Source organism: Plectropomus leopardus, chromosome 20 (assembly GCF_008729295.1).
Source record: "Plectropomus leopardus isolate mb chromosome 20, YSFRI_Pleo_2.0, whole genome shotgun sequence".
Classification (NCBI taxonomy): domain Eukaryota; kingdom Metazoa; phylum Chordata; class Actinopteri; order Perciformes; family Serranidae; genus Plectropomus; species Plectropomus leopardus.
The window spans coordinates 24,958,836-24,974,562 of record NC_056482.1 but is presented as its reverse complement, the minus strand read 5'-3'; the positions used below and the strand labels follow the sequence as shown (position 1 = coordinate 24,974,562).

The window sequence follows — 15,727 nt, the reverse complement described above, 5'->3', positions numbered from 1 at the left end:
AGAAACTCTTTTTATCGCTATTTTTAGAAAAATAATAAAGGATTTTACCATTTAACCCTTTAAAACCTGACATCAGTTTTCCTGTGTAACAGTCAGATGCCTTTCACAAGCATTTCGACCTCTGAAACCTAAGAAAATTAGTTAGATTTTTTTTTTGAAAACATGAGGAAAAAATGACCTGACGGGTGACCTGTCAGGAAAAGGTGACAAAGAAAATGACCTGAAAATATTATCAGATTTTATCAAAAAACTAAGGAACATGTCTAGAAATCTATGTTCATAATTTTCATAAGATAGTGGATTTTGCACTTCTTAAGGTTATTTTTGTGTTTGTTTTTTAACTTTTCAAAAATTCTTTTCAGTTAAATTTCTCTTATTTTTGTGTTTAACAAATTTCTTTTTTTTTTTGCTTATTTTAAGGTGATTGTCTCATTACTTTTTACTAATTTCTTGCAAATTTGTGGGCCACCCCTCCAAAGTTTTTGAAAGCCAATTTGCACAGCTTTCAATGGGTTAAAAGCATTTTAGTTTTGGGATTCGTGAGTCGAGCCCCTGAGGTTGTTTGCTGACCCTTCTTACCTACGATGTTCCCTGTTGTTTTTACTCACCGCAGGGTAGGTGTGGCCCACGTTGGCGCCGTGTCGGGTGATGTCGATGTTGAGGTCTTCTTCGGTGGTCTTCAGGTAGACAGGGTTGTCAAAGTTCATGCTCTTCTGGTTCTTCAGCTGCCAGTTTCTCCACATCAGGTAGCCGCCTGCCGCCGCCATCGCCAGCAGCACTGAGCACAGAGACAAATAGACACAAACGCAGTCAGAGAATAATAATAATATTCAGGATTTTTGTGTGTTTGTATGTTGCCCAATAAATGATGATAAATCCATCCCTTTGTGCTCTACAATTACAAATTATTTCCTTAAACCATTTCAATTTGTTCCCTCAATTAAGAAGTCACATATTTTTGCTTAGATTTTGCACTCGCTCTAAAAATATTTTCTTACCCAGCTGGACAGTAAGCAGCTGTTTTGGCACAAAAAATAACTTGAAACAGTTAACTTTAACTAACTTTGGATTTAGGTTACTAATTTAAGGTAATCAAACCATGGCAAATAAAACCATCAGACTCTTTGTGTGAGTGTGTGCAAACGTTGTACGTACAGACAGGCAGTATGGCCCAGGCAGCAGCTGACCCTCTGGCTGTGGAGTTCACCTGGATCGACGTGCTCACGTTGGCTTCTGAAAGACAAAGCGAACCACAGCTCATCAATTTGAACCCAACACAAACTGTCAAATCATTTCCGTTGCATCCTGCATTACTTTTTAAAAAACTCTCAGTCGCATGGAGTACACATACAATTTGGACTTTAGATGCTTACACAGTCAAAGAAAAAGGGGGTGCCTGGCGGCTCAGTTGCTAGAGCAGGCGCCTCATGTATTGAGGCTGCATCCTCGCCGCAGCGGGCGCAGGTTCAAGTCTGGCCTCGCCCTTCGCTGCATGGCATCCCCTCATTTTAAGTACATACTGATCTGTGTTCATTATTTACATCAAACACTAAAAGCAAACAGATGCATTTAGCTAAAAGTCATCAGTTAACACAGTCACTCATCAAAACGAAACACTGACGGCCTTTATGGCTGCAAGATTTTAAAGTGAGGAAAATTTAGCTCCAAACTTAATTCTGAAGCTAAATGTTAAACTTTGCTGTGCTGTGTAAAGGCTTATTTCACTTTTTTCCCAGGGTCAAAATCATCCAGTCTCAGTGTGTTCATGCAGCAGGCCTCAGTGTTTGGGCGTCAGCGACGAGTGAGTGACATGACTGGCAAACAGCTCGGCTGAAAGCAGCGACAGAGACTTCGGGACAAAGAGACTAAAAACAGCGTTTGTTGACTCATGTTGGTCGTGCCAGTCAGGCTGCTCTGCTGCCAAATGACGTGGTGATGTAATCAACAGGCCTCTCAGCTGCAGAATGAATCAGAAACAGACTGGCCAAACTCCAACAATGTCAATAAAATCTGTACAAATACACAACAAATTCTACTTTCACAATAATTTAGGCATCTGCTTGTTAAATTTATTTTAATATTTTAATACTTAACAAAAATTTGACTCATATCAAAGGTTTACATTTTCAGAAGGTCACTCTTCTAATCCTTAAATATAAAATCAGTAATTGATTGCACATCTGAGCGCATTTTTTAAATGAATAAGGTTGGTCTGGTGTTACCCTTTGATTTTGTTACTGTCAATAAATCCAATGAAAAGACCAAAACCATAAAGACGTTAATCATTCTGTAAATATTTCCCAGCCTCCATCCTGTCTGTGGCACTCAGCCCATTTCCTGCAAAATTAAATGTTGATAAACATGCCGCAAATATATAGTTTCATTATTAAAAGTGACTCAGTTATTTCCTAAAACAGCTGGGCACTGAATAGGGCTGCACATCTATTTATCTATGTAGTACTGAAATTGCAATTTGGCTCAGTGCAATTTCGAAATCGCAGGAGCTCTAATTTTCTGATGAAGATAAAATGCATCACAATGTACTGTTCAAATCACAGCATCTCTCACATCTGTCAAAGTCATTGTTTTGTTTTTGTTTTTTTAAATCCAAACAGGTGGGAACTGTGCATTTGTTCGGTACTAATTTTTTGTGGCGAATGAATGCACCCTTGGTGCTCTAATGAGTATTTATGGCAGAAGGATTGTGTAGGTTAGATTTATGTTTGTTACATTAAGTGTGTTTAATAGCTTTTGGACAACGATGATGCTCTATGGCAGAGAGGAAGAAGATTTCAGGCTTTGGATTAACACAAAATACTTACTGGGATCTGTTGACTATAAGAAAAGGATTAATCTGGAGATAATCTATACTTTAAAGTTGTTACATGTTTTAGTGCCTTCTTCCACAGTATTTTGCAAAACCTAAACTAATCCAGGACTGTATTTTTTATTTATTCTGAAATAGTTTCAATACACATTTTCTGCTGTATTGATAAACTGATACTGGCTGCACTTTGTCATGCTCTCTCTTATTACTGTTTACCACAGTTGCTGTGCTGTTCTCTGCCACAAACCAAGAAAAGAAAAATCATTGTCAGCGTTAAAACATAAAAAAGTTTAATTGTATGACCTCTGTCAATTTTGAGGAATTGGAAATGTCGATATTTTTCAAGGTAGTGCATTGCAAGTAGATATTCCAATATTGTGAAAATACTACATGGAAAAAGAAAAAAATCCAACTCATTAATCTACTTAAAATAATTAAGAAATGCAAGTATGTGTATGCTTTCATAAGTTGAGGTCACAGAAAATGATGCAAAAGTATTGAGTTTGTGAGATTTGCTGATGTCTGCTTCTCTCCTGCAACCCTGTTTCCTGTCTGAAGAATTTCAGTTAAAATGTACAACAATCATACTTTCATTTAACCAGAACCATAGTGAACGTTGAGCTAGTTTGGTTGTGTTGGGACACTTCTTTGTTTCTGCCACTAGGTGCTGCTCCTGGACTGCAAACAAACACCTGCTAGTTTAGAGTTTGATAACCTGCACTTTAATATCGAGATAATCTTCCCCGCCAGCTCATTCTGCAGTAATAAAAGGAACAAAACTTGCTCCTGCGCAGATGCACCAAAAGAACTCTACTGCGTCACATGTGCAGCAGGGAGAAATGAGTTTAAAAGCTTTTCCCAACATTACAGCTTAAACACAAAAAATGAGGGTCAAATTGACTTAAAAGTCACAAGAGTGAGTGCTGTAATCAGAAACAAACAGGAACTCATCAGCAAACTTCGTCCGTGCTCCTTGTGTTGCTGATTAAGGTCCCTGTTACTGTTTGAAACTCATTCACTGACTGCATTTTTCAGAGGATTAAGCCAAAGTTAGTAAGCAAACACTTCCAACACAAGTTTACCAAAGACACTTTAAACTTAAAAGTTACAGGACTGAACAATGCGGCTAAATCAAGCTGAAGTCATGCCAGAAATTGGACACAGAGCACGGACACAGGCTCCACCCAAAGTAAAGCAAATACCACATATAAAATCAATCAATCATTAATCATGAGGAAAACGTAATTAGATTGTTGGGTCACATTAGCGCCAAAACAGGTGTTAAAAAACACAATCAAACAGCTGAAAAGCACTGGATCCCAGCTATACTCTGATAGCAGTGCAAAAGTCTGTTTTAATTTGATCTTTGAATAAGTGAAACATGAATAATGATTAAATCCGATGAGAAAAATGTAGAAAGCAAGAAAAGCACATCTAGGGCTTGGTTAAAAAAACAAACCGATTTACCAATTCACTTAATTTCTTCACTTAAACAATCTGATATCTATTCATAAACTCCAAAGATCAAACCTTTAAAATAGGCCTTCTCCCATGGATGCATGAAGTGTTAAGCTCTTACACGGTTTCCTACACATTCATTTATTGTGTGGCCACCTGCCACGATCAAAGCATCTGCCTTCTGTTATGCACTGCACCACACTACTGGAGCAGAGTGTGTAGTCTGGGCACAGGTGGAGCATTGCAGAGCCAGGCAAAGGAAAAGTGGAACTAAAGTGTTGTGCTGGGTCCAAAAATTTTCTAAAAGTTTGCTTTCTGGTTTCAAAATTGGCTTGATTTCTTTAAAAAAAAACATGGGAAGGCTACAATTAGCAGCAAAAGAACATAGCTCAACTTAACTGCGTATGTAAAAGGACTGACTACTGTTGTTGAAAATGACGGCTTCTTAAGCCTCATTACATCCTAAAACCACGCTACTTTTTACTGGCACGCAATCATTGGGGCAACCCCAAACCTGTATGCAGAAGTGAAATGTATCACATCAAAGTAAAATCAGTAAAGTAATTGAAATATCCCAAATCAAATCAAAATTGGACCTTGTGGAATGTTGTCATGGAGTTAGTGACTATTTGGAGAAAAATTTAAAAAAAGAGAAAAAGTATTTTTTTAGGCCTAAAAGATAGACCAGTAGACAGCTGTTTACTTGAGCATGTGCTACAAATTAGGTATAACACACTTAAATCATCATCTGAAATGTACCGAGGCCTGAATCACATCTAATGTGCGTCATAACCAAACAACGAACACCAAAGCACAGACAGAAGTCATCATGACAGATACTCAGAAAAAAGACCCAGGATATTAAAACGTTTTTCTACAGCACCGTGGACACAAGAAGTGATTTTACCATTTGACTTTGACAGTAGCTAAACAAAAAGGCTGATTCAGGAGGAAAAAGCCAAATAAGTTGCAACTAAGGCTGCAGCCAAAAATAATTAAAAGCCAGATGTCCAGTTTAACAATTAAAACGGAAGAAAAACACCTCCTGAATCCACAGTAAAGGAGGAGCTGTTATTACATTTTTGAACAAAGTCCAACATGCTTTAAAGCGAGTCAGCAGAGGGAGAGGCAGCAGAGCAGGCAACAGCTGATGGTTTTACCTTGGGGTGGCTGTATTAGAGCTTTCCCATCATCCTTTGAGGAACCTTGGTGGTCTGTCACAGAGAGAGCCAAGAGTCATGCTTTTGACAAACAAAACATCAGGCTGCAGAACTTGTCCTATTTTTAAACACGCAAGTAGGCCTTCTTTGAAAGTAGACCAGATCTCGTGAGACTAAACTAGTAAATAAGCACTCGATAGATGAAAGTGGGATCCATTACTGTTCGGCGAAAAAGAAGCCATCTCCATGCTAAGAGACGACACAAACAGTCATGACACCAAACAGCAGCAGCGTTATACATTTACACAAAGACAATTGTTCAAGCTGGATGCACGCAAAAGCTGGAGAAGTGACACTCAGAGGCTATTTCAAGGTTTAAAGCCACACTGCACGGTATCACAACGTCCCTATCAGCATCTGTACAACCTGGACAGCTGCACCAACACTAAAGTCCTTACAGGCGAATCAATGCAGCCTTGATTAGCAGAGGCAGCGGACTGTTGAGGTGTTTACTGTAAAATCACAGGGCTGTGAGGTCTCCTATGTAGGCGTTGAAAATGCATATCATGCTTACTGCCAAACAACCTGGCAGTAAAGGGGCCTATTATGCTGACTCACAGGTTCATACTTGTATTTAAAGTTTCTACTGGAACATTTTTACATGAATTAATGGTCAAAAAACACTATTTCCTTCATACTGGCTGTGCTGGAACACCTGTATTTACCCTCTGTCAGACACTCTGTTTTAGGGCCTGTCTCTTTAAGACCAACTCTTAAAAAAGCCCAATGTGCTCTGATTGGTCAGAATTTCTGGGTCTTCCATATCTTGCTTAAGGAGGTTAAAGAGGAGAAATCACGGCTTCATATCATTTGGGGTAAAACACATGCGCAGTAAAATCTGATCTGCAGTTGCTCAGTATAGAACATGGGCATTACTGATTTCTTTAACTTTCAATACACCTGATGTTCTGCTGCGCCATCTGTGCCAAGAGTACACACTGTACTCCCAGAATGTGGTGCAATGCAAAACTAAGATGTGTATACATATTTCAGTAGCGCTCCTAATTAACAGTCCAGCTCCAAGAATCGAAAATCTGTTTTTGCAGGCAGATGTTTTAATTGTAACAGGAAGCCACAAATACATGAATTTGTGTGAAATCCTCATAGTGGAAACAGACTGTTCAGAACGATCTAAAGGTCACATTGGCCACATTTAATATGAACATCTGAAGTTGTAACAATATATGTTACAACAATATATGCATGTATTTTTTTTAAATTTTCAAACTTGTGGTCTTCAACTGACTTAAGTGATATCACTTTTCACATGCAACAAACAACAGATTGACTGGTAATGAAAATATGTACTTGTTGCAGCCCTAAATGACAAAAAGTGTTTCAAAAATTTCATATTTAATTCTGCTGTGGAAGGCACCTTTGTGGAGTCACTTCAAAGCAAAAGGCCTTTCTGTGTGGAGTTTGTCCGTTTCGCCTATTCCTGCTGTGGACGTCCTTAAGCACTCAGAACTGCCCACTAACCAAACACATGCAGGTTAGGTAGGTGTGAATTTCATCACGAATGATTGTCCGACTATGTGTCAGCCATGTGATTAACTGGCAACGTGTCCAGTCCAGGGTGTGCCCTGCTCTGCTTCTCGCCCAGTGTCGCAGAAACAGACAATCCGACAAACCACAGGTGCACTGTAGTGAGACAGTAGGCAGGTTTTTAACTTCCTCAAGCCCTCCTCTTCACACGACCTACTTCTGCCACTTTTCTCATGCACAACCCAGTGCAACACCAGGAATGCCTTTGATAAGTCTGTCCAAAAGTCTGCACTGCAAGCAGAATTTGTACAATTCATCACGCTGAGACTTCAGAGACAAGCAAACTGCACAAAATGCACAAAATTCATGGAGAAAAACAAAGAAGATGGAGCTACAAGGAGGTTATGGTGGCAGGATTTCTGCCCTGCCTTCAAGCATGGCAAAAGCTTTTTGGTGAGAAACACTAGCCTCTATTACACTGCCTGTTTAAGGTGGGAATATGACACCATTACGCCACCTTGCTGTTTTGAACATAAAGTACAATTGCAGAATTAAGGGACGGTTATCTCGTCTTTAGGCTGCCACTTTATCTGTTTAAAAGGGAGACTCTGCAGGATGGGGTGTGACGCTTTGATGACGGGTTATACGTTTGATTTAAAAAGCAGCTAGTAGCAGCTGAGGGCTAACTCAAAGATTAAGTACAGCGGTCATAAATGGCCGCAACTTGGGATAACAGGAAAAATTCGGGAGCTCCTTACTCTGTGCGCAGATGAAAAGATCAGCAGCCAAATAATGGAGAAGGTAAATTAGTGCTATGGCCGACTCTGTTGTATTAAACAACCTTTGACCACCAGATTTTAATCAGTTTATTCTTGAGTCCAAGTGGAAGTTTGTGCCAAATTTGGGGAAACTTCCTCAAGGCCATCTTCAGATACTGCGTTCACAAAAATGAGACCTACAGTGATGTTGACCACTGTTGACCAATCAGCTCATCCACAATTCTGTTCAAACGTTTGTGGCGAATTTAAAGTGTTCTAGACAGTTCAGATAATTGTGATTAATAGCGTCGGAAACAAAGTGTAGCACTAAGTGGAGTCCCAGCAGAGTCACAACAACATGCTGTATTTCAGCCTGAGATTGTTCAGCCTGAAGGAAAACACTCCCAAGTTGCTTCTAAAGGCTGTTATATAAAAGCCTCACTGGTAGTTTCAGGTCCAACCCCTGAAGTGAGGAGCATTGCTTATAACTTTGTCTCACTAACAAGATTAGAGCCAGTCAAAGCTGCCGCCGCACAATGCTCTACAGTTCCTGTTCGTTTCAGCTGCAGCGGCTGTTTAATGGGATAAATATGTTAGCTGAAGTTTTAGTGAGGAGCAGCGAGTCCTTTGGCTACGACCCAACTCGGAGGAAGGTGGAGGAGCATTAATCGAGTCACAGGAATCCCTTTTAACCCCTCCCACACTATTCTCACTATTAACTAGCACCAGATACACAGTCAGGCGTGTAAACAGTTGTAGAAACTCACACGCACACAAAGACACTCCCAAGACAACCGGAGTGTGCACGGAAAACCTGCAGAAGCACCCACACTCTCAGATACTTTAATGAAAACATGCATGTACTCGCACACACTGCAGGAACAAAGACTCCCACAAGCTGCATGAAAATTGTGTAGAAAGGAAAACAGAAATGCACAGTCTGGGTGGTACATTCAGTCATCACAGAGGCTGTAAAGAACCTGGAGGCAGCTCCAGATTCCCAAACAGCCCGTGAGGAGGTGAGTCAGGCTGCAGGGACGCTCACTATATGATGGCCGTTACATTTCTGTAGAGTAAGCAGGCTGTAAAACCTGCAACAGAGCTGGCAGATTTTTTTTTATTTGAGTTCATCTCATCCTATAGTATAATATTCTGGTTCCATATCTGTATCTAGGGATTTTTCAACAATTCAGATAGCTCTAGTGATGCCAACAAAATAAATGCAGTGATAGACTTAAAGGGACAGTTCACTTCAAAATCAAAAACATGTAGAAATTATAGTAACTGAAATGCAGATAAAATCAATTATTTAAAAAAACACTTGTGTATATTTGCACCTTACTACTTCTTTCAGAGCCATAACATATTAACATATTAACATATTTTTGTACAATGTGTTTTTACTTTACACACACAGTTTAGTTTTACCTTTGAGCCATGTATAAGACAAACTTGCATAAATCTTAATAGTTTGTCCCCTCATGTTAGAATCTGATTAGCCTAAAAACATATCAAGCAAGAGCATCACATCACTCTGCAGCTTGTGTTCGTAATTCAGAACAAGGTGGGTGATTGTTTTTTCAGTATGGCTTCTATATGAAAATAAGCCATGGGTAGTTGTAATGATCTTTTAAATAATGTCATCTTTTTGAATATGAAGGCAGCCTGAATTAATTAATCAATCAAAAAGACACCTGAAATCCTACATCCTACCAATATACAACACAAAAAACACAGCAGATTTGAGGGAGATATAAATGGATCAGAAGAAAGATTTCACAGGGGAGAATGAGCTGCACAACCTGTCAAAAAACTTTGGAAACAGACTCAGTTTTCACTGGAACTTGAGAAGAGTAAGGCAAAGAAGTCTTAAAGAAAACTGAACAGGCTAACTAAGCAAACTTTGATTCAGGAGGGCAGGAGGACGATGGTGCAGAGAGTTGCCAGGGAGATGTTTCAGTGCTCTGTGTGTACACCAGTGTCTCGGTCTACTGTTTGAGTCCAATTAGGAGAGTATGTGCTCTGAATTCAGCTGTCAGGTTCCTATCCGACGCTGCTTCACTATGAAAAGGCTAATCTGTGGGAGCGCAGAAAGGAGCCGGGCAGCTAAAGACAAAAACAACTGGAGCAGAGTAGATCAGAGAGAGAGGACAGCGTTTCCCAGCAACCTTTTCACGGCAAAGAAAAGGAGACAGATGGAGGGCGGGGCCACATTTTGAGTTTCATTTTTAAAAAGTTTATTTGATCATATTAAAATCTCATAATGGAGGAAATATGATCAAGTCAGTCCTTTCTTGTCACTTTTGGCACTGATGTTCTGTCCTTGTTACTAACTACGTACTGTCATTAGCGTTAGGGTTCTCTCGTGCTCTCCTACAGCTCTCTGCCTCTCACGGACACACACACAGAACAAGGCCTTTGCAGAGCTCCAAACTGTAACTATTTAGTCACATTTTGTGACCATTTGCAACATACTATTAACATATGAACTGGAGAACTGTTAGTTTCTAGCCTACAGTGAATTACAGCGCTGCAGTCTAACTTAATGAGTGGTAGTGGCGGCAGTGTGAGCAGGTGAGACTTTGTGTTTGCCTTTGTAGAGCTCCGAATGTGACTATTTTGTCATATTTTGTGGCCATGGAGCACCAGTGTGACTTGCAAATATTAGTAATATTTGAACTGGAGAGCAGTTAGTTTGTTGCCTGCTCGCTGTGAATAAATTCTTACATTTAAAGGCGCTGCAGTAACTATTTAATGGTCTGCTAAAGCTAAATTCCAACTGTTGTCTGGAAGTTTCAAATCCACAGCAAAAACATCAACATTTACAGTCTAAGATGAGCCTGGTCCTTCAAAATAAAAGCACCATGGGTCTCACTGATTTAATTATAACAATACTTATTAAAATTTCAGTATAAAAGTACTTATTCAACTTCCTTATGTGAAAGAAGCTACTTTCAACTTTATTATAAATAAACATTTTTTTATTTTAGTTGTTAACATTAGTTTAAAGGGCACTTAAAAAACAAGATATACTGTATATTGTGTATTGGAATATAGCCTTAAAATTTTACAATATTATTTTAAAGCCATATTACTCAGCCCTCATGCCAAGTAGACCATCACAACTATAGTATGCATAAAATTATGTTAATTCCACTACAGAAGAGACTTGATGATAACTAAAATTAGGTGGGGAAATTAGTGAATATATTTATATCGGTATTGGCTATCAGACAATTGAGTTGTTATATATCAACATATCGGATATCGGCAAAAAATCCAATATCTTGTATCCTTAGTTTATAGGGCTCATTGATTTGATGAACCAAAATTGCTACCATTTAATCAGTATAACATTAAAATAATTGGTTTTGCCGCAAATGAAGACACCCCAGCATGTAACTATATTTCAAACACGTGCTTCCAATTTTGTGACTCCAATTTGGCAAAGACTCTCTCCTGTTTCAACATGAAAACGCCTCTGTACACAAAGCCAAGTCCATGATGAAATACTTTCCCATCTTTGAGTGTAAGAACTCGACTGGCCTGCGCGGAGCCTCGACCTCGTTCACCAACACCTTTGGGATGAACTAGAGCGCTGACTGTGAGCCAAGACGGCTACACAGAGCAGCAGATTAATTCCCACAGTTCAGCTATCACATATCAGTGTTCTGGCCCATAAATTCAGCTGTCATGACATTAACACAGTCACATACAGAGAACTGAAGTCAGCCCAGACAAGGACTGAACCCAACAGGCAAAAATTAAACCAGAGGAGAGAGAGCAGAGCACAGGAACGACTGGAAGAAGCATCTACCATGGGAACTTGAGCTGTCAGCGTGAGGACGCAGAGACACTTTCAAACGTTAGAGGAAGCAGACAGAGCCGCAGCTGAGATGTGAAGGAGGACGGTGTTTGAGACTTGCCAAAAAGACATTGGAAAAACTGGATCACAACACCAACTGACTCAGCTACTGTTCAGCTGTCAGGCAACTAACACAAACAGACAGCTGGGTTTGTGGCTGGCATGGATACAGACTCGCAGAGGGAACACACTCACACCAAGCAAACATGCCTGAGCGACTGAGCGCCAGAGGAAAAATGGTGGGAGTGACAAAACTCTGCTGCTTTTCGCATCAAAGCCAGTTTAAACCAGAGAATTAGACTGAATTAATTCTGTTTCTTACAATTGATTCTGTGTTTTGGGGGATCCACAGTGAAAGCCCGGCCTCCTTTAGCCTTTTTAATCAGTTCTTTAAGAAGAGGCACATTTGAGACAAGCGGCAGAGTCAAAGGAAGATGGAGCAGAGAGGAACACACAGCATCGCCTTTGTCTGTACAGTTATTGAAATGCACATAAGCACAATGTGAAGCAACAGTTTTAACATCCGTCTGGTGGTTTAACTCGCCTCGTATTGAGCACCAGTGTGGTCTGCACTCTCCGAGCTATACAATTACTATTTTTTTCCCATGATGACATCTACACAGGCAAATTAAAATCAGATTTTTGGTAATGTTTACCTCTGGGTTCCTTCAAGTTAAAGAAAATCCTCTCTTTTCTTGAAATGCCTCCATAATTCAAAATAATGGAAGTAGCTAACATGATATGGAGGATATTTTTGGTCACAATTCAAATTAAAAGTCCAAATAGCAAATTAAAAGAGAAAAATTAAAAAGATTTTTAATTTACCACACTAAGAGGGATAACTGATCCATAATCAAACTTTAAAAGAAAAAGGAAATTGAAAAGGCAAATTTAAAATGTGAAATTATAATTTGAAAATGAAAAAAGTTTAACTGTGAAACAAAATTAACAATATCAGATTTCAGTTTGAACATTTCCATTTTAAATCTTACAATTGCAGTTACAATTCTCTATGAATTATAATACTGAGTATTAAAATAACTTTTTTGTGTTGTTTATGTTTCAGAACCTTTTGGTGCAATTTTGACAGAAAAGGGATAAAAAATAATAAAGCCAAGCGAACAACATCTTTCCAACACATTTCTAGACACACTTTCATGAACCTGCACAATTCTGAATGAAGTGAGAGACTGCAATCCTCACAAATCTTTAGGAGACTTATTTTCTTTAAATATTCCTCCTGTAACTGCAAATTTGAAAGATCTAGAACTGGATACATGTATTTCCTCACCAGCACTGGCAAGGTTTGCTCGTTTCTGAATAGTTTTGCTCCCATTTCTGTAACTCTCCTGATGCTTTTTCTTACACTGACATTTCTCTGACAACATGTCTTTGCACATTTTATCATTGTAATTCTGTCTTGTCATTTGGTGATGCAACCAGGGGAGAAATTAGGACTGCTTGGTTTAACATAACGGATCTCCATACGGATATGGCAGCATTGTCATGAGACTGTATCCAAGTACAAGTCGATATCAAAACAATGAATTATGCAGGCCTACAGTTTCCATGCAGGCTGAAAAAACAGACAAACCTGTCGGTGTGACATTTTTACAAGCCCTGGGGCCTATTTCACAAAAGCAATTTGAAAGCCATGTTTGCATGTGCATCACAAATGGCAGACCCCACTTCACAAACTATGGTTGCTGGCAAATTGCAGGTACATTTGTGAGCCCTACATCCGTCTCACGTGCTCACAAGTATTGTTTTGATTATAGAGACACGAGAAGAAATAATCTAATTTTGCTAAATTGTAGCTTGCATGTTGGCTATATGTGCACCTGATTCAGGTGTAAACACATCATAAATAAATAAATTAGTTTCCCCTCTGTGGTGCTGTGACTCACCAGGTCTGCAGCGTAAGCCGTCAGCAGCCAGCTCCTGTCCCTCTGGACACACGCAAGTGTATTTGGGGGAATGTTTGTTGATTTGCGGTGCAGGCAGACACATGTAGCTGCAGCCTCCATTTTCACCTTTCTCTGCACACCAGTTCGTACCTGCACACAAGAGTCAACGGCTGTGATTACTTTGACAAACTTATGAAGAACATCTGTGATAAAGTTGTAATGCAGAAATTGTTCATCACAAAAGATTAAGCCACAGCTGGAAGGGACTACTACCTCTGCTCTAAAACTGCAACCCATTGCAAGTTGGAAGTCGGTAATCTAATGTACGGCTTGAAAGTTGAACGTTAGAGCTCAGCTGAGCAAACTCCAAATATTGATAACTGTGTGATAGCTTGTAAGCAGAAAAGATTCTTGCAAAAAAGCTGGTGTGTTGTATCGCTTATTGGCTCCCTCCTTCCATGAATCCCAACTAAATGATGTCAGTGACCAGATGACTTGTGTCAATTACAGCTGCATGATTACAGCTAAAATGATCATCATTATTAGTCCTTCATGTACATGAATCAAGTGTAATTACAGTAATTCCAGATTAACTTTCTCTTCATTAACCTTTATTAACTCACAGCTGCAGTTACTGTAAAAAAAAAAAAAAAAAAAAAAAAAAAGTCTGCAACGTCAGCTGTGAACCTGAGGCTGCTGTGATGTCACTGAGCCTGCGGGACTCAACAACCATTAATGTCTGTCCTTTCCTCTCGCCTTTCTCCACTCATTTCCCCTCCCAGCAGGTTTGTACCTGACAGCTGGATCAGCTCGTGGTACACGATGATGTCCTGGGGGTCATTCAGGTTGCTGGCCAGCGTTACCACGTCAGAACCTGTGAACTTGTTTGCACCATAGATGGCTTCATTTTCGCCATCCGTCCAAAAGACTCGATCCTGGAGAGAGGACAGAAAAAGACAGCTCATTTACCCATTATTAACGAAAAACAGTGCCTGTTAGATAAAGGCAAGCAGCCAAGAAAAAGACAATGAGGGTATTTGCTTCCCTCTCAGGAAAAAGAAAAAAATGAAAATAAAGATTCAGTGCTGTAAAAAATATTCCCTGTGAAAGGATGAGTCAGCAGAAAAGCACAAGCCATATGCAACATCAGTCAACACCAATCAGAATTATCACATATTCATTAATTATCAGAAATTTAACCATTTAAATGTCAGGTTTATGTCATGATACCACTGTTTTTCTAAATAAAATTAAAAAAAAATACTACATGCTAAGTAGTTTTTTTGATTATCCCAATCCGGGATATAATAATGATTTGCATCAACATTGATTTTTATACATCATTTTTTGTGCCTTGTCAAATACCCACACTCTTACTGCTCTGCACACAAAATGTGCTTTTAAAAATCAGCCTATTAAAATATTATACATTAATATGATTTTCTACTTTCACTGAGTTTATGTTTTTTACCAACATCAGTCCTAATCTTAAATATCAAAATTATCAAAAATTGAAGAATGAAAAGTGTGTGAAATAGTCCCTAAGGGTTATTATTTATGTGATATAAACACAACCATTGTGCATCACTACAATCAGTTCTTTCTTCAACACTGTCACAGGAAGTGATCTTCACACTAACTCACTAACTCAGACACCCTGTTCCCTGCAAAGCTTATTTTCTATCTGAACAAAAAGTCATCTCTGGTGACTATGCAGAGGGGTTTGGCAGGAATATTTTTTTTTTATAAATTCCAGAAAAAAACATAAATTATATTTGATTATTTTCTCGAGTCAGGTGCTCAGATGATTCCCTCTTACAAATGAGTGTGAGGGAATTGTCGAGCATTAATGCTGTGCAAAATGCGGATGGAGAGACTCCAATCACAAATTCAACCATCTGCGTGCTGAGACCATCTGTGTGGTGTTCCTGTGCTGCACTTTGCAGGGACCGCCTGTCAATCAAACCACATCTCTCCTTGGATTTTATGCTAAAATATGTGGCACTGTTCTGGTCTCTGCAGCTTTAGTGGCGCTCACTGCTCGTGCTAACATGTTAATCTTGTTCTTCACATGTTTATCCCCCAAAAAACAGAACCTACTGTGCAGCAGAGCATTTTTCCCCATGAGCAAGTTATGAGACCGCAAGTAATGAGAGCACTGAACTTAAAGTGCCTCATGGACTGATTCTAGCTAGATTATGCTTCTA

At 39.3% G+C, this 15,727-nt stretch overlaps 1 protein-coding gene across 1 annotated transcript in view; it reads right to left on the bottom strand.

Annotated features, from left to right (window-relative positions):
• vldlr (very low density lipoprotein receptor) overlaps positions 1-15,727 on the bottom strand; it is a 68,864-nt gene that overhangs the window by 2,830 nt on the left and 50,307 nt on the right. The window contains 5 exon segments of the mRNA XM_042508911.1: positions 609-778; positions 1,156-1,233; positions 5,446-5,499; positions 13,521-13,670; positions 14,314-14,455. Coding sequence (XP_042364845.1) covers positions 609-778; positions 1,156-1,233; positions 5,446-5,499; positions 13,521-13,670; positions 14,314-14,455 — 594 coding nt within the window.